This window comes from Schistocerca serialis, chromosome 1 (genome assembly GCF_023864345.2).
Source record: "Schistocerca serialis cubense isolate TAMUIC-IGC-003099 chromosome 1, iqSchSeri2.2, whole genome shotgun sequence".
Taxonomy (NCBI): domain Eukaryota; kingdom Metazoa; phylum Arthropoda; class Insecta; order Orthoptera; family Acrididae; genus Schistocerca; species Schistocerca serialis.
Window position 1 is genome coordinate 1,193,422,428 of NC_064638.1, and position 22,809 is coordinate 1,193,445,236.

The following is a 22,809-nucleotide window of genomic DNA, read 5'->3' on the forward strand; positions in this document are numbered from 1 at the left end:
CGATGCGGACCGCCACTACGAGACGCCAATTGAGGTCTCGGCAAGCCTTTTTTCGCGGTTGCCATGATCCGCTTCGGTTGGACTCCCCACAGACTCACATGCCATAATGAAAACCGTCGGGTAATAAAATAACAATGCGGGAAAGGAATGACTCTAGCACATGAGTCTTTGATGTTCATTCTCACAATATAATAAAAACGAATCATCTAATTAATGAAATGAAATGTGGGTCCAAATTGACCTCATTTTATTATACTATTTTCTGTTCTCACAAACATGTTAATGAATTAATGTTATTCATACGGATAAAGCACAGAGAACGCTATCAAGGCAACGTGGGTGAAGAGTAGAGCTCCAGTTTGGTTGCTACTGAGGGTGGTTGGGATCAAACATTACTTTTAAATCTATTTTTTTTTTTTTACAATTTTCTTCGTCAGCAATGTCAATGATAAAATCTGCCGCAGTTGTAAAAATTTCTTATTTCTAAAAATGAAAGTACAGTCCCGTTTCAGTCACACACAATACACACAATAGTGTGTATTGCAAACTATTTTAACCTCGAGAGGTTAGTTTGCAGTACACACTATTTTAACCTATTTTAGCCTCAGTTGTCCATCCCTTATGGACTCACATTTAAATATGCACCTGAAATTGGTACACAGATCCTAAAACCGGACTGTACTTTCATTTTTAGAAATAAGTAATTTTTACAACTGCGGCAGATTTTATGATTGACGTTTGAATGGAATTAAGAAGAAAATTATCTAAAAAAATAGATTGAAAAGTAATGTTCGATCCCAACCAACCGCAGTGGCAACCATCCTGGAGCTCCACTCCCCATCCACGTTGCCTTGATAGCGTACACTGTGCTTTTTCTGTATCTGTAACATTAATTCATTAACAAGTTTGTAGGAACAGAAAATACTATAATAAAATGGGTACAATTTGGGCCCATATTTCATTTCATTAATTAGATTCCTTTTTATTATATTGTAAGAACGAACACCAAAGACTGATGTGCTAGAGTCATTCTTTTTCCACATTGTTATTCTCTTGCGCGACGGTTTTCATGCACGCGTCTTGTACACGTCCACCGCGGCGCCCTGGGGTCACAGCACCAAGTTACGACACCTGAAGATAGGCGTATAAGAGCCCGAAACCGGTCGTGTGATAATAAAAAGTACTTTACAACTGTAGCGGTATATTCAATCTCTGGTGAAATGCTCAGTTGCGGACGTTCCTCCAATAGGGTTGTTTGTATTTTAGCCTCAGTTATGCATCGTTTATGGATTCACATTTTAATATGCACGTGAATACGGGATCAGGTCCTGAAACTCGGTTATGCTTTCCTTTTTAGAAATAAATAATCCTTTACAGCTGTACACCTCCGAGGTACTTGTGAGCCAGGCGCCAGTTGAGATGGTCCACCCATCTCGATTAGCGTATCGTCGGTAGGCAACGACGAAGCGCGCCCCTCGGGTTTTGGGAGTACCCGACCAACGTAAAGCGGACGTGCTGGAACAGACGTCTGTGTAGCTAGAGGGGTCTCAGACCAACCAACACCACTGACTCAACTCGCCTGAAAAATATCATCAAATAAAAACATCTCTTCGAACAATGCAAAACCTTAGCAAATAAAAACGGTTTAACCAACATTCCAGAATCTCTGGCCTCATAAAATATAAAATGGCAAAGGCATTACGATTACGAAAGCACATTGACCACAATATAGTAACATATGTAGTACACACCTAATGTTTGCAGTTTGTAGTACAACTCGCTATACATTAGTAGAAAGTGGAGGCATCTCCAAACTTAATCCTACATAATTAACTACAGCGCTCACTAATGACTTAGTGTTACTTACACTATGCCAATAGGCATCTACTGCAAGGTGCTAGCCGGCCGGTGTGGCCGAGCGGTTCTAGGCGCTTCACCCTGGAGCCGCGCGACCGCTGAAGTCACAGGTTCGAATCCTGCCTCGGGCATGGATGTGTGTGATGTCCTTAGGTTAGTTATGTTTAAGTAGTTCTAAGTTCTAGGCGACTGATGACCTCAGATGTTAAGTCTCATAGTGCTCAGAGCCATTTAAACATTTTTTTTTTTTTTTTTTGCAAGGTGTTACTATAAGGTTTGGCAGTAAAAGCGGCCCAGATGAGTGGATGCGATTGGATGTGAATTTGTGGTAACATTAATGTAAGACAAGATCTGCAGTTACTTGCAACAGGATGGAGCAACTTCCCCTACAGTGAGCCGGATCTTGGAGCACATTTACGCAATCTTCACACCTTACAGAGTTGTTAGCAGGGGTCAGTCTGGTTGCGGTCCTAGCTGGCCTCCCAGGTCAATTGATCTGTCAATGGGTGATTACTTTATGTGAGGAGCCCTCAAGTCTAAGGCGTACCGCAACAACCCTCATAGACTTCAAGAACTGCAGCAGGACACTTCGGATGAGACTGCAGCTATTCCAGCAGTCCAGTTTCGATTCGCCATCAGCAACGTGCTGACGAGGGCGCAAAAGTGCCGAGAGAAGAATGATGGTCACTTTCAACATCTGCTATAGTCAGCTTAGTACTGTACTACCTTTCCTATGCTGTGTTTCTTTGTACCTTGAGACTGTTCTCTGAGCCACTTTTGTCAGCACCGCCCTGTACTAATCGATAGTACATGCCGGTTAATCTAAATTTTCAGTATTTAACAGGGAGTAAACTCCTTTATCACTAAACGGCACTTGCCGGGGGCATTACACCACAATCACACGGCAGCACACCTCAATAATCAGAGCTCTCAGCTAGTATAGCATTCAAAGAATTAGAACCGTTCACACTATGCTTTTGCTGAATCAGCTCAGGGTAGCCAGTGATTATGCCAAATTTGAGGACGAACGTACTTCCGCAGTGCACACAACACAAGGGAACAACATATTAAAATACTGGGACGTGGACGCTATAAAGGGAGTCAAGTTTACGAAATGTTCGTATAAGGCGGTCACCATACACGTCGTTGCTTACAACAAAGCAAGACACTATATGAAACTCAGGGCAAACTGATCGACACATAGTGGCGACTTAAAATAATTGCGCAGTCGTGCTTTCAATGCGCAGGTCATACCAAAACCCCACAACAATCCTGAATGTAAGACAGGGCCGCACGAAACGACAACATAACTACACCCACACACATTCATCGAATAAACTGACGAGACATATAGTGTAACACCAAAGCCCAGGGGGATTTAACTCTCTCTCAGATTCAGAAGGATGTAGGTTGCAGTAGGTACTGGGAGATGAAGCTTGCACGGGATAGAGTACCGTGGAGAGCTGCATCAAACCAGTCTCAGGACTGAAGACCACAACAACAACAACAGGATAAAATCCTCGCCATGCACCTGTACATAACATAGCAAGTCAAGAGAACAACGCAGAACACAGGCGCTTTCCCTTCCAGGAGCACACTGCATAGTAGCTAACAGCTGAGAAGAGAAACACGCAATCGCTGGTACGGAAGTTAGTACTTCATTACATTAAGACGGTGCAACCAAAACAAATCTGTAAGTACAGCTAGCATACGAAGCAGCGGGAAAGAAGTGTGGAGGGCGTAATCTCCAGACGTTTCACACGCACAGCGAACGTCACTTTCCATTAGCAATCGTACGCTTAGTGAGGAAACCTCGCAAAGCGAACCAAAAATAATTTCCCAAGACGTGGTGCCTAAGCCAACGGGAGCGCGCATGTTGGCTGGGAGACAACGACCGACCGAGAAATTTTAGTACATCCAGTAACTCTGCACACGGTTCGCATACGAAACAAATATCTCTCTCCTAATGCACATCCACATGACATCACGAAAATACTGACAAAAGATCCAAAACGAATTTTCGACTACGTAATACATAACTGACTTGAAAAAGACACACAAACACTAAAACCGCTACGAAACTACGCAGGTGTCAGCATGCCGGGAACTACAACACAAGACGCTTCCTACAACTAGTAGAATGTACAATTCTAGCTCATGTTCCATTCCCCACATAGGAACAACCAAAACTATGAAGACAATACCAAGAGCGTTTCTGTTCCTAAAGGGACACTGAACAGTTTGCAACTCAACTCTGCTGTCGAAAACGTCGTGCTTAAAAACTTGTCACTAGAACTTGTAGATCCTTCATTGCACGCCTCTGTCACGCAACAGGGAAAACGTATCACACATCTGCCAGAGGCGGCCCACAGGGGTGGCTCGTACCGCACTGCGCGCTGTCACGAGAGAGAAGACAGCATCTCTGGCCACTGCATGTCGCTGGTCGCGAAAAAAATCGCCAGAGAGCGTCACATTGACAGCGGCGCCGTATACAGCATTTGACGGCATACCAAAATAGTTGGAGGGCAGGACCACTCTGCACAACGCAAAACTGCATTTACAGTCATCAAAATGGTTCAGATGGCTCTGAGCACTATGGGACTTAACATCTGGGGTCATCAGCCCCTAGATATTGGAACTACTTAAACCTAACTAACCTAAGGACATCACATACATCCATGCCCGAGGCAGGATTGGAGCCTGCGACCGTAGCAGTCGCGCGGTTCGGGACTGAAGCGCCTAGAACCGCTCAGCCATCCCGGCTGACATTTACAGTCATCGAAAAGAACTAAATTAACAACCAAATAACTTGGCAAAGTCCGCGTGGGATAGGCGAATGGAAAGACCAACAGCTCACAACTCATCTATGAAAAGACAGATCACTGGCGCACAGTGATTACTCTAATTTCGCCATAACGGCATATGACTACCTCCTGCAAACATTGCAACTATATGAATGACCCGTCAGTCACTGCGGAACAAAACATAGAAATCGAAGAACCTAATAAACACGAAACGACACGCCTGCCAACATAGCCCCCACTGCCCCTCACCTACGCTGTAATTTCTCACTGCGCTTTGTATACTGTATTGTGGGAAGCTACGAGTGATGTGATCTGTTGCCCACAGCCTCACCGTCGATAACTAATTGTCTTCCTGCCAAGCTGAAATCGCAGGCTCAGTCCTGTCTTAAGCCGGCCACTGTGGCCGAGCGGTTCCAGGCACTTCAGTCCGAAACCGCGCTGCTGCTGCTGCTGCGGTCGCAGGTTCGAATCCTGCCTCGGGTATGGCTGTGTGTGATATCCTTAAGTTAGTTCGGTTTCAGTAGTTCTAAGTCTAGGGGACTGATGGCCTCAGATGTTAAGTCCCATAGTGCTCAGAGCAATTTGAACCATTTTTTCTGTCTTAGGTTAATCTGTCTCAAATGAATGTCCTTGACTGTGTCTTAACTTGTCATGCGCCTTAAACAGAACTCTCTGCTCTCCGCAACGTCTGTGGAATTCTCCCTGGAGCGGCTGCATTAAACACTGGTCAACAATATTATTTTTAACAAACTCATCACCTTGGAAAAGTCCTATAACGTTAGCCAATACGTTGCTTACCGTCGTATACTATTTTAAACTGTGAACTACAAACCACCCACTCTTCAGCAAAGTCTTCAGTAAGGCCAATGCCTTGATGTCACACGCTTGAAATTCTCAGAAAATGGCGTCCCGTCCCCCCTATCTGCTACTACTTCAAGATTACCCAGTGAAATCTCTTCCCATTGTTTCCTGGTCCCGGGGCAATCCACACCACATGGAGCGGTGCCGAGATGTCGGAACAACGCCCTTACAAAGCAAAACAATTTCTAAACGATGCACAGGTGCGCCCGTTCCCACAAGACAAAGCTGGTCAATATCTACGACCGGGCTCCCACTCCACTGCCTTCTAGGAAGCAAGTAGTCTGGGAAAAATACTTTCATTGCATCTGCTTCTACCGGATATCTTGGCTTGTAAATCGGCAATATTCTGCGCGCTGCTAGCTTCTCGTCACAGCTCATTATACGACTCTTTTAGTTAAAATTCTGACTCCCATGCGGTGCAGGGCACGACAACCAGTCACCCAGCTTGACGATTTGTGACCCGTGGCTGTTTCTGGCAACCCGGACGGGATGCATACACACGTGCTCTCTATATTGCGTATTGACGGCTAGATCGAGACCCCTGGGAGCACCACATGGGGTCCAAATCACCAGCCTACACCTCTGCTATCCTTATGCGTCATCACGACCCAGCTAAATATGCAGCTACAGATATATGCAAGTTACATTCACCAGATTACAGAAAATACTATGGTAGGTTTTATCGGCTTAATCCTGGCAATTACTGCAGCAAAGCATAATCAGCCTGAAGTATTTATTAACCGGCAAGAGTATGATTCAGATTGAGATAGAGTGAATTAAAAGCAAAGACAGTGAAACCTTTTACTCCGAGAATGAACTGACGCATTTCAGCACGAATTCTTCTCTTGTGCCAGCATCTTTATTTCAGAGAAGTAATTGCAGCCTGTGTCCTCAGCTATTTGTTGGAAGTATGCCAATGTCTTTCTTTGCGACTTTGCAGTAAGTCACGCATCAACTTGTACAGAAAATTGGAATAGAGCTCAACATAAACATCATTTCCGACCTTTTTACTGCTCATGAAAACCGAATATGGCATATTGTACCACCATACAGCGTGACCTTCAGAGATGGTGGTCCAGTTCGCTGTACGCACCGGTACCTCTAATAGCCCGCATCTCGTGGTCGTGCGGTAGCGTTCTCGCTTCCCACGCCCTGGTTCCCGGGTTCGATACCCGGCGGGGTCAGGGATTTTCTCTGCCTCGTGATGGCTGGGTGTTGTGTGATGTCCTTAGGTTAGTTAGGTTTAAGTAGTTCTAAGTTCTAGGGGACTGATGACCATAGATGTTAAGTCCCATAGTGCTCAGTCATTTGAACCATTTTTGGTACGTCTAATACCCACCAGCACGTTCTCTTCCATTGATGCATTCCTGTATTCGACATGGCATACTATCCACAAGTTCATCAAGGCACTGTTGGTCCAGATTGTCACACTCCTCAACGGCGGTTCGGCATAGATCCCTCAGAGTGTTTGGTGGGTCACATCGTCCGTAAATAGCTCTTTTCAATTTATCCCAGGCATATTCGATAGAGTTCACGTCTGGAGAACATACTGGCCACTCTAGTCGAGCGATGTCGTTAGCCTGAAGAAAGTCATTCACAACATGTGCACGATGGGTCCGCGAATTGTCGTCCATGAAGACGAACGCCTCGCCAATATGCTGTCGATATGGTTCTACTGTCGGTCAGAGGATGGCATTCACGTATGGCACAAGCCGTTACGGCGTCTTTCATGACCACCAGCGGCGTACGTCGGCCCCACATAATGCCATCCCAAAACATCAGGGAACCTCCACCTTGCTGCACTCGCTGGACAGTGTGTCTAAGGCGTTTAGCCTGACCCGTTTGCCTCCAAACACGTCTCCGACGATTGTCTGGTTAAAGGCATATGCGACATTGATCAGTGAAGAGAACGTGACGCCAATCCTGAGAGGTCGATTCGGCATGTTGTTGGTCCCTTCAGTACCGCGCTGCATGGTGTCGTGGTTGCAAAGATGGACCTCGCCATGGACGTCGGGAGTGAAGTTGCGCATCATGCAGCCCACTGCGCACAGTCTGAGTCATGACAAGACGTCCTGTGGCTGCACGAAAAGCATTATTCACGGTTCCTCCGAGGGCTAATGCGTAGGTAGCCGTCAGCCACTGCAGCATTAGCCCTTGGGCGGCCTGAGCGAGGCATGTCATCGACAGTTCCTGTCTCTCTTTATATCCTCCACGTCCGAACATCACTTTGGTTCACTCCGAGACGCCTGGACACCTCCCTTGTTGAGAGCCCTTCCTGGCACGAAGTAACAATGCGGACGCGATCGAACCGAGGTACTGAGCGTCTAGGCACGGCACCAGAGATACAGTTCTGACTTTGCGTTTGATAATGGAATAATACTCGTTATGTGGTTTCCATTACCTTCTACATCCTCATGCAGCTGATCATTGCTGATTTTCAAGCCTTTAAGGGCAGTCTTCCATCACAAGGACAAGAGTACTCTGAATCACTGTCCTTTCCTCCTCCCTCTTTGACACAGTCATTGGCAAAATGAGGGAGATTTTTTTATGCCGGAAGTCTTCGGCCGCCAGTGCTGATTATTAATCAAAATTTAAGCGGTGGTAGGTTTCGAACCCGGGACTGATGACATTTTGACGCTACCCTAGACGACACATAGATAGGAAATCAGACCGTGTTCATGATGATGACACATCAACTGTCAAAATTTTATCAGTAAATTTTCGAAATATTCCTGACAAAATTACTGAAGCAAATTTCTCGCGCTCTTATTATTCTCGGGACCTAGAGCTGGCAGTAACGTGAAATAGAAAGCACTGAGATATTTGGAGAGTAATGGAACGTATATTGTAAAGAGAGATTAAGCGCCGTAGGAGGTAAAATATACATTCCCTACAAGCATAGCTTGCAATATTGGTTGTATGTGACTTTAACCTAAAGAATATAAACTAGGATGTCTATCGATTCGTTGTAGGGGGTACAGGCAGACAGTCTTGTGAAGTACATTTGAACATATTCTCCGAGAACTTGAGCAGCTGGTTCGACAGCCCACACGCGCTGAAAATATTTTAGACCTCGTAGTTACCAACAAGCCTGACTAGTATGCTTACGAGGATCCTTAACAATGGTTTGCTGCAGAATAAGTAAACATATTCTCAGTTCGAATACAATAAATTTCCTTAAGACGGAAAACGTTACGTCCACGAATTAGCGTGGTTTTAGGAAGCATTAGTTTTGCGAGACTCAGATTGCCCTTTTGTCGCATGGTCCTGGAAACTATAGATAAGGCGAATAGGGAAATTCAATACTCCTAGATTTACGAAAAGTATTTGACACGGTGCCCAAGTGAGAATTGTTCACGACGATATGAACGTACGAAATAGGTTCCCAGATAAGTGAGTGGCTTGAAGACGTTTTAAGTAATATGTTGTCCCCCACGGCGAATGTTCATCAGATACAAGGGTATCGCCGGGAGTACACCAAGGAAGTGTGATATGATCGCAGTTATTTTCTAGATACATAAACGATCTGGTGGACAGGGCGAGCAGCAATCTACAGTTGTTCGTTGGTGATACTGTGGTGTGTGGTAGGGTGTTCTCGTTGAGTGTCTCTAGCAGGATACAAGATACAAGGTGACAAAATTTCTGGTTGGTGGGTGATGACTGGCAGCTGCCTCGAAATGTAGAAAAATGTAAGTTTACGCGGATGAGTAGGAAAAATAATGTTAGAATACAGCATTAGTAGTTTTCTATTTGACAGTCCGGTCCGATATATATGTATTCCAAAGCGATATGAAATGGAACGAAGATATAAGCATTGTAGTAGGGAAAGCGAATGGCTGACTTCGGTTTATTAGGAGAAGTTTAGGTGAGTGTGGTTTATCTGTGAAGGAGGCCGCTTAGAAGACTCTAGTGCGATCTATTCTTGAGTACTGCTCGAGTGTTTGGGATCCATACCGGGTGGTATTAAAGGCATCAAACCAATTTTGAGGTGCTCGCCGCTGTAGCCGAGCGGCTCTAGGAGCATCACTCCAGAACCGCGCTGCTGCAACGGTCGCAGGTTCGTATCCTACTTCGAGCATGGATGTGTGTGATGTCCTTAGATTACTTAGGTTTAAGTAGTTCTAAGTCCAGGGGACTGATGACCTCAGATGTTAAGTCCCATAGTGCTTCGAGCCACCTGAATTTGAGGCGGACCGCTAGATTTGTTACTGCTAGGTTCGAAGAACGTGCTCACTTTACGGAGACGCTTTGCTAGCTCAAATGGGAATCCCTGGAGGGAAGGCGACCTTCTTGAGGTACACTGTTGAGAAAATTTAGAGAACAGGTGCAAGCTGACTGCAGAACGATTCTACTACCGCCAACGCACATTTCGCCGAGGGACTACGAACATAAGAGAAATCTGAGCGCGTACAGAGGCATATACACGGTCTTTTTTTCCCTCGCTGTCTTTGCGAGTAGAACAGAAAAGTAAATGACTAGTAGTAGTACAGGGTACAATTGACCAAGCACCAAACGCTAGCTTGTGGGGTATGTTTGTAGATGTAGGTGTAGGTGTAGATTCGGGATTCAAAATGGCTCTGAGCACTATGGGACTTAACATCTGAGGTCATAAGTCCCCTAGAACTTAGTACCACTTGAACCTAACCAATCTAACCACATCACACACATCCATGCCCGAGGCAGGACTCGAACCTGCGACCGTAGCGGCCGCGCGGTTCCAGACTGAAGCACCTAGAACCACTCGGTCACAGCGGCCGGCTAGATTCGGGGGTTCGTCACTTTTAAACCTCGTCCTGTCTTTCAGATTCATGGTTTTCATGTTTTCCCTGAATCGCGTAATGCAAATGGCGGGGTTGTTCCTTTGAAAAGGACACAGCCTATTTCCTTCCCTAATTTGAGCGTTCGTCCCGTCTCTAACGACTTCGCCGTGGGCTTGATGTGAAACCCTAAGCGTCATTCCTTCCTTCCTTCCGTCCCTTCCCTTCCATCCTTCGCTCATTTCTTTGCAGTGTGTAACATGGGTAATTTGTGAATCAACTCCATTCACTGGTTCAGGACGTTTCGGTTTTCTTTTTCGTACAATTGTAACTACTTCCGCATCTTCTCTTTACAGATGAGAAAGCATGTCGCATCACTTCAGCAGCACAGAATAGGAATGATAGGCCATTAAAATACTCTGGCGTCTACGAATATTTCTGCGTCGCCGAGTCTGAATTCTGAAATCGTGTCGGCATCGGAATTTCTCGGCGGGAAAATTTATGCAAAAGCTCCGATTCGGGGAAGATCCCTCAAGGAAGTCTCAAGAATATTCTGACTCGAGACTAGGCTGCTTTTGTGGAGAGGAACATTTAACGGGGCGCGAGACAGAGTCGGGCGCGCGGCTTGTTACGGCGGTATTGTTAAGGGATCGGGCGCCTTCGCTGACAGCCGGCAAAGCCACTGTGTCGAGCAACAGGCGGAAGGCAGCAGCCACCCCGAGGCGACAGCTGGAGCCACCCGTTTGACGCGGAGCAGCTCTGTGGTCTGGAGAATGAACGCCACTCATCCGGCAGAGGCGGCTGGGAAGGCGGAGGAACTGCCTGTGTTTCGGAGATCAGCGCAGGGTTGTCTGTACGGCGGTTTCGCCAATGTTCTTACATCGGGCAGAAGAGGAGTGCGACAGCTAACTGTAATATGTTTTACTATAATAATTCATGGCATATTTATTACCCACCGAACCTCACAAAAAGTCAGCTGGTCTTGTTCGCTCAATAGTGAAACAAATCAAAATACGTGAAAAAAAATCATTTAAATGGCAAGATCGCATAAAATATTTTCTGTTCAAGACAAACGGTTTCAACAATCTTAGCTGTAATGTTCAGATCTTAAACATTTTTTTAGTAGTAAAAGTCATTTTACGCTGAACCTCGTGCACAAGGTGTTAAGTGGACAAAACTCAACACACTATAAACGTCTTTCATCACTAAAAAATTTGAAACATAGTTGTCCAGAAGGTCATATCCATACACATATTGCTCACAGATGCTTATTACACGATACAAATTCCGGATACAATTGCACATCTGTTTATATATGCTGGGCACATACTAAACAGTGCAACAAAATGGTTCTAAGCACTATGGGACTTACCATCTCAGGTCATCAGTCCCATAGACTTAATGGTTCAAATGGCACTGAGCACTATGGGACTTAACATCTGAGGTCATAAGTCCCCTAGAACTTAGAACTACTTAAACCTAACCAACCTAAAGACATCACACACATCCATGCCCCAGGCAGGATTCGAACGTGCGACCGTTGCAGCAGCGCGGTTCCAGACTGAAGCGCCTAGAACCACTCGGCTACAGAGGACGGCATAAACAGTGCAAATCCACTTTAAATGGTGTAAGACTTATCAGCGTTAAATGAACATGTTTTACTATAAAAAGATATTGAAGACCTGTAGATGACAGCTACGACTGTTGAAACCGGTTGTCTTGAATAAAAAAAAATTTGTGCGCTCTTGGCTTTTGAATGATTCTTAACAATTAAAATAGATCTGTCTTTAATACTCTCACAATAAGAAAATTCAATCATAATGTTTCCCTAGAAGACAAACAGAAGGCCTCATAAGTACTCATAAATACTTAGAAAGGGAGAGTCCTGATGGGAAAATTAAAGAAACTATTGGAGAAAGCAGAAACAACCGTATGAATATCAAGTGTCAAGCCAAAGCTAGGCGAAGAGGCGAGAGCTGAAAGTTAGAAGGACAAGAGCTATACAAACGAAATAAAACTGAAGCGAAGAGGAAGTAAATTAAAAGATGGGAGACGTGACACTGCGAGGAGAACTTGACATAGTAGTAAAAGACCTTAGTGGAAACAACGTCCTGGAGCAGACGACATTCCTTCTAAATTACTTAAATCCCAGAGAGAGCCAGCCCTGCCAAAGTTAACCCACCTTGTTTAAAGATATATGAGACAAGCGAAATATCCACAAACTTCAAAAACAATATAATAATTTTAATTTCATAGAAGACAGATGCTGGCAAGTGTGAAAATTTCCTAACGTACTTTTAATAAGCCGTGACTGCAAAATACTAACAAAAACTTTTATAGAAGTATGGAAAGACTGCTCGAAGCCGACTTCGGTGAACGTCAGTTTCGATTCCGGAGAAATTAAGGAACACGCAAGGCACTCCCAATCTTATGACATGCCCTAGATGATAGGTTAAAGAAAGGCAAACTTATGTTCGTAGAATTTGTAGTTTTAGTGAAATGTTTTGACGAAACTGACTGGAATACATTCTCCTGAAATTTTGATGGTAGCAGTGGTAAAATACAGGAAGCGAAAAGAAATCGGACTGCACTTAGAAGAACCGAAGGATATAAACGGGAAGCACTGGTTTAGAAGGGAGCGAGAGAGGGTTGTAGCCTCTGTCCACTGTCACTTAATTTCTATATATAGACATGCACTAAAGTAAACAAAGGAGGACTTTGGGAAGGTATTATAGTTCAAGAGACAAGAAAGTAAAAACTTTGACATTTGCAGAAGACATTGCAATTACGTCGCAGATGACTTTGTAATGTTGTCAGAGACGATGAAGGGCTACCAATACTAGCTAAATGGATTGAACAGAGTGCTAAAAACACCTTCCGTTAGAAGTAAAACAAGAGTAAGAAAATGTAGTCGAAGAAGGCAATACTGAGGGAATTAAGTTAGGAAATAAGTCTTTATGACAAGTGATCTGTTTTGCCCTTTGGACAGAAAACAACTGATGATATGAGAGGATGCGACACATAGACTGGCTATAGCGGGAAAGTATTTTTGGAAAGGTGGAGTTTGTTAACATGTAACATACAGAGTGGTGCACGAAATGTGTTAACATTTTGTTTTTGAATACAAACATTGTCAATACAATCTGAAAGGAACATATACTACAATGAAGAGCCATCCATGGAGATTTGTTCTAACTCAGCACATGCTCAACATGTCCACAATTTCGTTTAAAAAAAATGGTTCAATTGGCTATGAGCACTATGGGACTTAACGTCTGAGATCATCAGTCCCCTAGAACTTGGAACTAGTTAAGCCTAACTAACCTAAGGACATCACACACATCCATGCCCAAGACAGGATTCGAACCTGCGACCGTAGCGGTCACGCGGTTTCAGACTGTAGCGCCTAGAACCGCTCGGTCACTCCGGCCGGCCCCATTTCGTTTCCTAACTTCATTAAAACGAACACCTTAGTTAGTGATTACCCTATGGCACATGTCTTCTGTAATTTCACTGCAAGCTTGAAGAATAAGTCTTCTGAGCTCCATTAAATCACGTGGACGTTTCGGGAAAGTTTTTTCCTTTAGGTACCCCCAAAGAAACAAGTCACATGGATTGAGGTCTGGACTATTTGGGGGGCCAATTTTGTCTGTCATTGAAGCGACCTGTAAACCTGAGGGAAATGATCCGCATGTCGAAATGCTCGTGTATACTCCAACACAGTGTTTTCAGTATGTGGCCTTGCTCCATCTTGCATGAACCACTGCGCGTTGAAGGGCAAGGCAATAGCAAGAAGCTGTGGTAATTTTTGGAGCTCAGAAGACTTATTCTTCAAGCTTGCAGTGAAATTACGGAAGACATGTGCCGTAGGGTAATCACTAACTTCAGTGTTCGTTTGAAGGAAGTTAGGAAACGGAATGGTGGACATTTTGAGCATGTGCTGAGTTAGAACAAATCTCCATGGACGGCTCTTAATTGTAGTATATGTTCCTTTCAGATTGTATTGACAATAAAGTTTATATTCAAAAACAAAATGGTAACACATTTCGTGCGCCACCCTGTAATTTTAAATGCTAGGGAGGCTTTTCAGACGACATTGTCTGGAATATAATTTTGAACGGTATTGAAACTTGGGCAATAAGCGGCTTAGTCGAGAAGAGAACAGAAATTTTTGAAATTTGGTGTTACAGAAGAATGCTGAAGATTTGGTTAAATCTAACAACAAACCTGGAGGTACTGAATCGAACTTTGGGAAGAAAGAAGTGTATGGCACAACGTGAATAAAACAGGGATCAATTGATATGACTCTTCATGAGGTATCAACATTTCCCTTTTCTGAATCTCCGCACTTATAATTTGTAATTAAGGTGAAAGAGGTAGTTTTTCTAGAATTACATTCTCTGCCTCGTGATGACTGGGTGTTGTGTGATGTCTTTAGGTTAGTTAGGTTTAAGTAGTTACAGTTCTAGGGGACTGATGACCATAGATGTTAAGTCCCATAGTGCTCAGAGCCATTTGAACTATTTTGAACTAGAATTACACGTGCAGCAACTGATGAACCAGTGAAGACGTCGACCGGCAGCAGGGAGTCTTTTCGCGAGCGACAAGTGGCGCTGGGTGAACGTTGGTAGCCCTGTCAGGCGGCAGAGGCGAGGGGAATCCGTGGCATTCGCGTCACGGGGGAATGCAATCACCTGCGGCGCCGCCGCCTCCCTCCAGGCGTCGCCAACCCTCCAGCGCTGGAGATCCGCCTCGTTCACGCGCCGTTCTTTGCAGCTTCCACTCGATAATCGAATTACGCCGTCTCAAGAGATTTTCGCCTCTTCCGGGGAGCTGCGCGGTCGCTACGCCGACACGAAACCCGGCCGGGCCGTGCATTTTCTCCGGTAGTGTTAAAAAGCTACTTGTCGACTTGTTAAACTGAGAAGGAAGGTTTTCAAGAAGAAAGAGGTTAATTCACTGCTGCGTTCCATTTTTTGTCAACAGCTCAATGGCTACGATGATCACGCCCTGTGTCTCTTCGTGAACAACCAGGTGATCAAAAAGTCAATATAAATTTGAAAACTCAATAAACCACAGAATAATGTAGATAGAGAGGTAAAAATTGACACACATGCTTGGAATGATATGGGTTTTAGAACCAAAAAGAAGCACCCCATATTACTAGATGCGTGAAAGATCTCTTGCGCGAGTCATTTGGTGATGATCGTGTGCTCAGCCCCCACTTTCGTCATGCTTGGCCTCCCAGGTCCTCAGACCTCAGTCCGTGCGATTATTGGCTTTGGGGTTACCTGAAGTCGCAAGTGTATCGTGATCGACCGACATCTCTAGGGAGGCTGAAAGACAACATCCGACGCCAATGCCTCACCATAACTCCGGACACGCTTTACAGTGCTGTTCACAACATTATTCCTCGACTACAGCTATTGTTGAGGAATGGTGGTGGACATATTGAGCATTTCCTGTAAAGAACATCATCTTTGCTTTGTCTTACTTTCTTATGCTAATTATTGCTATTCTGATCAGATGAAGCGCCATCTGTCGGACATTTTTTGAAAGTTTGTATTTTTTTTTGTTCTAATAAAACCCGATATCATTCCAAGCATGTGTGTCAATTTGTACCTCTCTATCTACATTATTCCGTGATTTATTCAGTTTTCAAATTTATAGTGACTTTTTGATCACCCGGTATATTAAACATCCTCGATAATCAAATTTAGATATCCTAATACTCATCAACGTTTACCATTTACCCATTCACTGCCACTAAAATGTAATGCCAAACTAATTAGTTCGGAGATGTGGAATACGATCTACTTCCGTAGCTGTTTCTCCAAATTAAAGTCATTCTTAGCTCTCAGACATACTTGATCATAAACGTCAACTCTTTGGCAATAAGTAGCAGTATGTGTACTTCTGTTACTAAAAATTTAAAAAACTTACCACCTAAAGAGGCTGTAGTTAGAGTTTTATATGGAATAGTCGGGAAAATTGGAATAGGTTTGTAAAAATGCACATACAGTAGTGATAAACATTTGGAAAAAGATGTTCTGCACACAAAATACAACCCTGAGATTGCTACGTACGTAGCCGGCAGTCAGCTCAGGCACATGCGGCGCTTCTTGATGTGCCACACCTTATGACTATGTATAGCCATGCAAAATCAGTTACATTTTTTAATGTTTTACGCTCTTTTCATCATGAGTCCATTACAACGGCATGATTTCGTAAGTTGTACGCTGAGAATCTGAAGATGGCAGCTCCGACCTGCCGAAACTGGTAATCCAGTTGGTATCTACATGCGGTCGAGGCAATAAAAACTTCATCTATGCAGCTTTCTTTACACTGAGTTCACGATCGCTCTCCGGCTCACAATGTCAGGTATTTATTATTATTTGTTTATGTAGCAGAGATTAGTCGTTTCACATTTATCTACTAGCGTAAGTCACAAATCGTACAGTCAAAGAGGGCTGTGTGGAATACCAAGTACTCGATACTGCCAGCCATAGCTTCTTTGACTTTATAACGGAAGAACGAACTGTATCCACATCCAAATATCGAGCTATACATAATAACCTACTACTCTTTTACTTAACAGAGCACCTAGTTTTAATTGTTAGGGACATTTTCGACAAAACGTATCTCCAAACGATTTGTCAAACTACGAAAATTGTTGTGACAACCTTAGCTTCTATGAATATGTCAACATGCCATCTCCTTAACTTCTTACCTCTCTAAAATGAGCCCTGTTATGTAAATAGGATATCGCAATACAGTTTTGCAGCTCAAAGTAACGGGAGCTACATTATCAACAATTTGCAATTTGTGTATAACGTAGCTACCACTACTTTATGAGTTGCAGAAGTGCACATCGACATGCCATTTACGTAACACGGCTCATTTTAAGGAGGTAGGAAATTAAGAAGATGGAAGGTCGACTTGTCCAAAGAATCTAAGATAGATGAGAGTTTCATACGGAGCTTTAGCCAACAACTGACAGAAGTACATTATGTGATCAAAAGCATCCGGACACCCGGCTGAAAATGATTTAAAAGTTCGTAGCGCCCTTCATCGGTAATGCTGGAATTCAATATCGTGTTGACCCACCCTTAGCCGTGATGACAGCTTCCACTCTCGCAGGCACACGTTCAATCAGTTGCTGGAATGTTTCTTGGGGAATGGCAGCCCATTCTTCACGGAGTGCTGCACTGAGGAGACGTATCGATGTCAGTCAGTGAGGCCTGATACGAAGCCGGCGTTCCAAAACAGCCCAAAGGTTCTTTATAGGATTCAGGTCATAAGTCTGTGCAGTCAGTCAATTACATGGTTGTTATTGTCGCGTAACCACTCCGACACAGGGTGTGCATTATGAACAGATGCTCGATTCTGTTGAAAGATACAATCGCCATCCACGAATCGCGCTTCAACAGTGGAAAGCAAAAAGGTGCTTAAAACATCAATGTAGCCCTGTGCTGTGATAGTGCCCTGCAAAACCGCAAGGGGTGCAAGCCCCTTCCATGAAAAACACGACCACACCATAACAGCACCGTCCCTGAATTTTACTGTTGGTACTACAAACGCTGGCAGATATAGTTCACCGAGCATTCACCATATCCACACTCCGCCATCGGATAGCCACATTGTGTACCGTGATTCGTCACTCCACACATCGTTTTTCCACTGTTCCATCGTCCAATGTTTACGCTTCTTACACCAAGCGAGGCGTCGTTGGCATTTACCCGGCGTGATATGTGGCTTGTGAGCAGCCGCTCGACCATGAAATCCAAGTTTTCTCACCTCCCGCCTAACTGTCATAGTACTTGCAGTGGATTCTGATACAGTTGGGAATTCTTGTATGATTGTCTGGATAGATGTCGGCATATTACACATTACGATCCTCTTCAACTGTCGGCGGTATCTGTCAGTCAACAGACGAGGTCGGCCTGTACGCTTTCGTGCTGCACGTATCCCTCCACGTTTCCACTTCACTATCACATGGGAAACAGTGGATCTAGGGATGTTTAGGAGTGTGAAAATCTCGCATACAGACGTATGACACAAGTGACACCCAATCACCTGACCACGTTCGAAGTCTGTGAGTTCCGCGGAAGGCACAATTCTACTCTCCCACGATGTCTAATGGCTACTGAGGTCGCTGATATGGAGTACCTGTCAGTAGGTGGTAGCAGAACACACCTAATATGAAAAACGTATGTTTTTAGTGGTGTCCGGATACTTTTGATCACATAGTGTAGGTGAAAGAAGCACGACAGATGATTAAGAGTTAACTCTGAGAGAAGAAATAATGAAGGTAGCAGATGCAGAAGCAAGCAGATAGCAAAGCCCAGTGTAAGTCATTCGAGACTAAATTTGGTTAGCCACAGGATAAAATATAAGAATGCAGCAAATGATTCAGGGAAATAGAAACGAAATTGTGTAAATTAGAATACTGAGAGAGAGTGCAAAGCGGCAAAGCTGGAATGGTTAGAGGAGGCAGCAAACATACATGCTGTAGACAGCAAAATTAAAGAACTATTTGCAGGAAAGAGCTGTACTAACATCAAGAGTTCAAATGGCAGGTCAGTACTGAACAACAGAAGCTGCCAGAAAGAACAAACAGTTTTATATCAGCTGTTGGTAGTTCAATACGATTTCCAGTAAAAAAGGAAGAACTTTACAAAAGGAAGTAATCTCGAATGTATTATAGCAGCAGGGCTTTTGAGGTATCGTCCAGTCAATTGCAATAGAATGATGTCTAAAATATTTCGATAAGTGTGCTCCAAATAAAGAAGAACTTTACAAAGGAAGTAGAGTCGAATATATTATAGCAGTAGAATTTTTTAGGTATCGTCGAGTTAACTTCAACAGAAAGGCGTCATGAATAGTTCGACAAAGGTGCTCCAAATTCGTAAGTATGTCCATAAATAGATATGACTGTGCCAGTGTTTCTGTTCCACTGAAGGAAACAATATTTAGCATCTTCCACTTTGTAGCAGTATGCTTCTCTGCCAACCGGCAATTTAGAGTAGTCACTAATCAGCTGATTACGCCAGTAAAATTATTTTGATAATGGTCGCTGGTCTGTATCTCTAAGCCGTGAGATATTTTTTAGGTAAAAAATCCAACCATTGTGCTGGAAACATATTTCTGTGTCTACGGCTCCAACCTGAGAACCAATGTGATGTGTGCGGTGGAGAGTACTTCCCCTTTTATCGTTCTTTATGGATTCTTCCCGTTCCAATCGGAGTGTACTGCCGGAATAGTGACTGCTTAGACGGCTTTATAAACGGTATAATTAGTCTGATCTTCGAATGAAAGAACAATTTTACTGTTACCAGTGGCTGGTAACAATAAACTTGTTATTTCATTCTATATCAATAACAGTCACGATAAAGCCCAACCCAAAATGTTCGCATTTATAGTCTAATCTTGTTTTTGTGATCCGCACGGGAGCTATTCATAGGAGGACTCAGTACATTCCGAGATACCTCATCTAAAGCTTGTTTTTGAATATACGTAGACTTTCACGGGATAGTTTGTCTTGTCCCCACGTATAGCGTTACACGTTGATGGCGGGATATGGATTCGTCGAGAATCATGTTCGGCCATTTAAGTTTGCAACGCAACAGGGCACATTTAACGTAAGGGATACAGGTGTTCTCTTTCGGGAAATGTTTACACCGGATGAAATATTGCCTCTGTATACTTCTTCTGTCGACTCTCTCTCTCTCTCTCTCTCTCTCTCTCTCTCTCTCTCTCTCTCTCTCTCTCTCGACTCTCGCTTGAGAACGGTAGAAGAATCTATTATCCAATCATGTACACAAGATGTCACTGAAAAGAGTTTCGACCAATCTCTGTAAGTCGTAAGCGGCGGCTGAGCGACCACAGTTCACTTGAGACTTTCGGTCTGAATAACCATGGTCAACGTGGAAATATACTCACTAACGTTTCGTCCGTTCTGCGGGAGACATCTTCAGAGACAAATTTGATAATGACGTCGCTGAAGATGTCTCCCGCAGATCCGGACGAAACGTTAGAGAATTTTTTTATGATTCGAACACTCTCACCACGGAAGTTATAACTGAAGTAGGCACTGGCCGTGAGGGCCTTCATTGGTTGGTCTTACATCCCCAACAACTAGCGTACTTCGTAGAAACCATGCTATGATGTGATGCTCATTCATGGTCATTCAGACTCACTCTATTTCAGTTATCTCGTTCCAGATACATTGTTTACACAGCTCTTGGGTAATTTTGAAGTACTGCACGTGTTCTTGCCCTCATTCGAATGCACGGCCTCATTTCACACGTGTTGGTTTCAGTATGTGTTCAGTCTTCGGGCTAAATTGTAGACTAGGTGTACCTCTACACCTGGCGGTGCGCTCACCGCGCTGCCCTCCTATGTTGCAGCCTGCAAGCAGCTGGAGCACGGCGTGCAGGCCATCTTCGGACCGTCGGACCCGCTGCTGGGCGCCCACATACAGTCCATCTGCGAGGCACTCGACGTTCCGCACGTCGAGGCGCGTCTCGACTTCGAGCCCAGCTTCAAGGAGTTCTCCATCAACCTGCACCCCTCGCAGGAGCACATGAACCGCGCCTTCAAGGACCTCATGGCCTTCCTCAACTGGACCAAGGTCGCCATCATCTACGAAGAAGACTACGGTAGGTCTACCAGTCTACGATTCTTTCTCCGCACCCAAAACTAGTGACACACAGTATACTAATTCACAATGCAGCCCAAAGTTTTGTGTCAGAGATGTATTTGCATGATTTTTCTGGTTATATGAGGTAGTGCTTCCTAGTTTTATAATTGCAAGATATAAGGGAGACAAGATAAAACTGACAGCGTAAAATATTTCATGCGCCTTAAGACAGGCAAATCATCTTACATTACCTAAACCACGGATAGAAATTGTAAGTTGGTTTGACTAACTTAGCGTGCATGAAACGTTATCCATGCATATTTTATTCACCTTGTATTTTCTTGGCTGTGTATGTCACAAGTATTTTTAAATAGCCGTACTTTACAACCACCAACAGCTGCTGATAAATAAAAAGGAGGGTATAAGATGAACATCAACAAAAGCAAAACAAGGATAATGGAATGTAGTCGAATTAAGTCGGGTGATGCTGAGGGAATTAGATTAGGAAATGAGACACTTAAAGTAGTAAGAGTTTTGCTATATGGTCGAAGTAGAGAGGATATCAAATGTAGACTGGCTATGGCCAGCAAATCGTTTCTGAAGAAGAGAAATTTGTTAACGTCGAGTATAAATTTAAATGTCAGGAAGTCGTTTCTGAAAGTATTTGTATGGAGTGTAGACATGTATGGAAGTGAAACGGGGACGATAAATAGTTTAGACAAGAAGAGAATAGAAGCTTTCGAAATGTGGTGCTACAGAAGAATGCTGAAGATTAGTTAGGTAGATCACACAACTAATGAGGAGATATTGAATAGAATTGGGGAGAAGAGGAGCTTGTGGCAGAACTTGACTAGAAGAAGGGATCGGTTGGTAGGACATATTCTGAGACATCGAGGGATCACCAGTTTAGTATTTGAGGGCAGCGTGGAGGGTAAAAACCGTAGAGGGAGACCAAGAGATGAATACACTAAGCAGATTCAGAAGGATGTAGGCTCCAGTAGGTACTGGGAGATGAAGAAGCTTGCACAGGATAGAGTAGCATGGAGAGCTGCATCGAACCAGTCTCAGGACTGAAGACCACAACAACAACAACCGTTTCTATCACCATATCATCTTTTCTTTTAGGGTTGAAGGGGTGGGGGGGGGGCGGGGGTTATGAGTCCTCTGACTGGTTTTATGCAGTCTTAAGACATCAGAAATTTCTTATAACAGCCTGTAATGTTCTTACTGTGGCGTCAAGTAACTTCACTCAGATCTACATCACTGAAACTGTACAGTCACCACAGCTCGCACGAAACTTTTCTTTCTTTCATTATTTTACATGTTTCACTCGAGCACCGTCAGATGTTAGTTTTATTTTTATTTACACGTCTAGTTCCGCAGGACCAAATGGAGGAGCAAATCTCCAAAGTCATGGAACGTGTCAGCACATGAAATAACAACATCAAAGTAATAACAGATAAATCAAAATGTTTGTGAACCGAAAAAAGAAAAGCCATGAGTTTAAGTAAATGTAATCAGCAATATAACATAAGAATCACCTTAATTTTTCAGGGAACTCCTCAACTGAATGGAGGAGTGATCCATGAGGAAACTCTTCAGTTTCGATTTGAGTGCTTGGATTACTGCTAAGATTTTTGAATTCTTGTGGTAGCTATTGGAAATGGATGCAGCAGTATACTGCGGACCTTTCTGCATAAATGCAGTTTGAGTATTAACTGAGTGAAAATAGCTAATTCTTGGGAATAAGCTGATATTGTTAACAAGAAAAGACAGTATATATATATATAATCTCGAGAGGCCAATGTCAAAATTCCCAGAATGGAGAACAGGGGTCGACGAGAGGTTTGCGAACTTACACCACTTATTGCCCGAACTGCCCACTTCT

At 43.8% G+C, this 22,809-nt stretch overlaps 1 protein-coding gene across 1 annotated transcript in view; it reads left to right on the forward strand.

Moving 5' to 3' along the window:
* LOC126456514 (glutamate receptor ionotropic, kainate 2) overlaps positions 1–22,809 on the forward strand; it is a 1,353,954-nt gene that overhangs the window by 577,007 nt on the left and 754,138 nt on the right. The window contains exon 3 of the mRNA XM_050092267.1: positions 20,689–20,940. Within this exon, the coding sequence (XP_049948224.1) occupies positions 20,689–20,940 (252 nt within the window). The remainder of the gene's footprint in view (positions 1–20,688; positions 20,941–22,809) is intronic.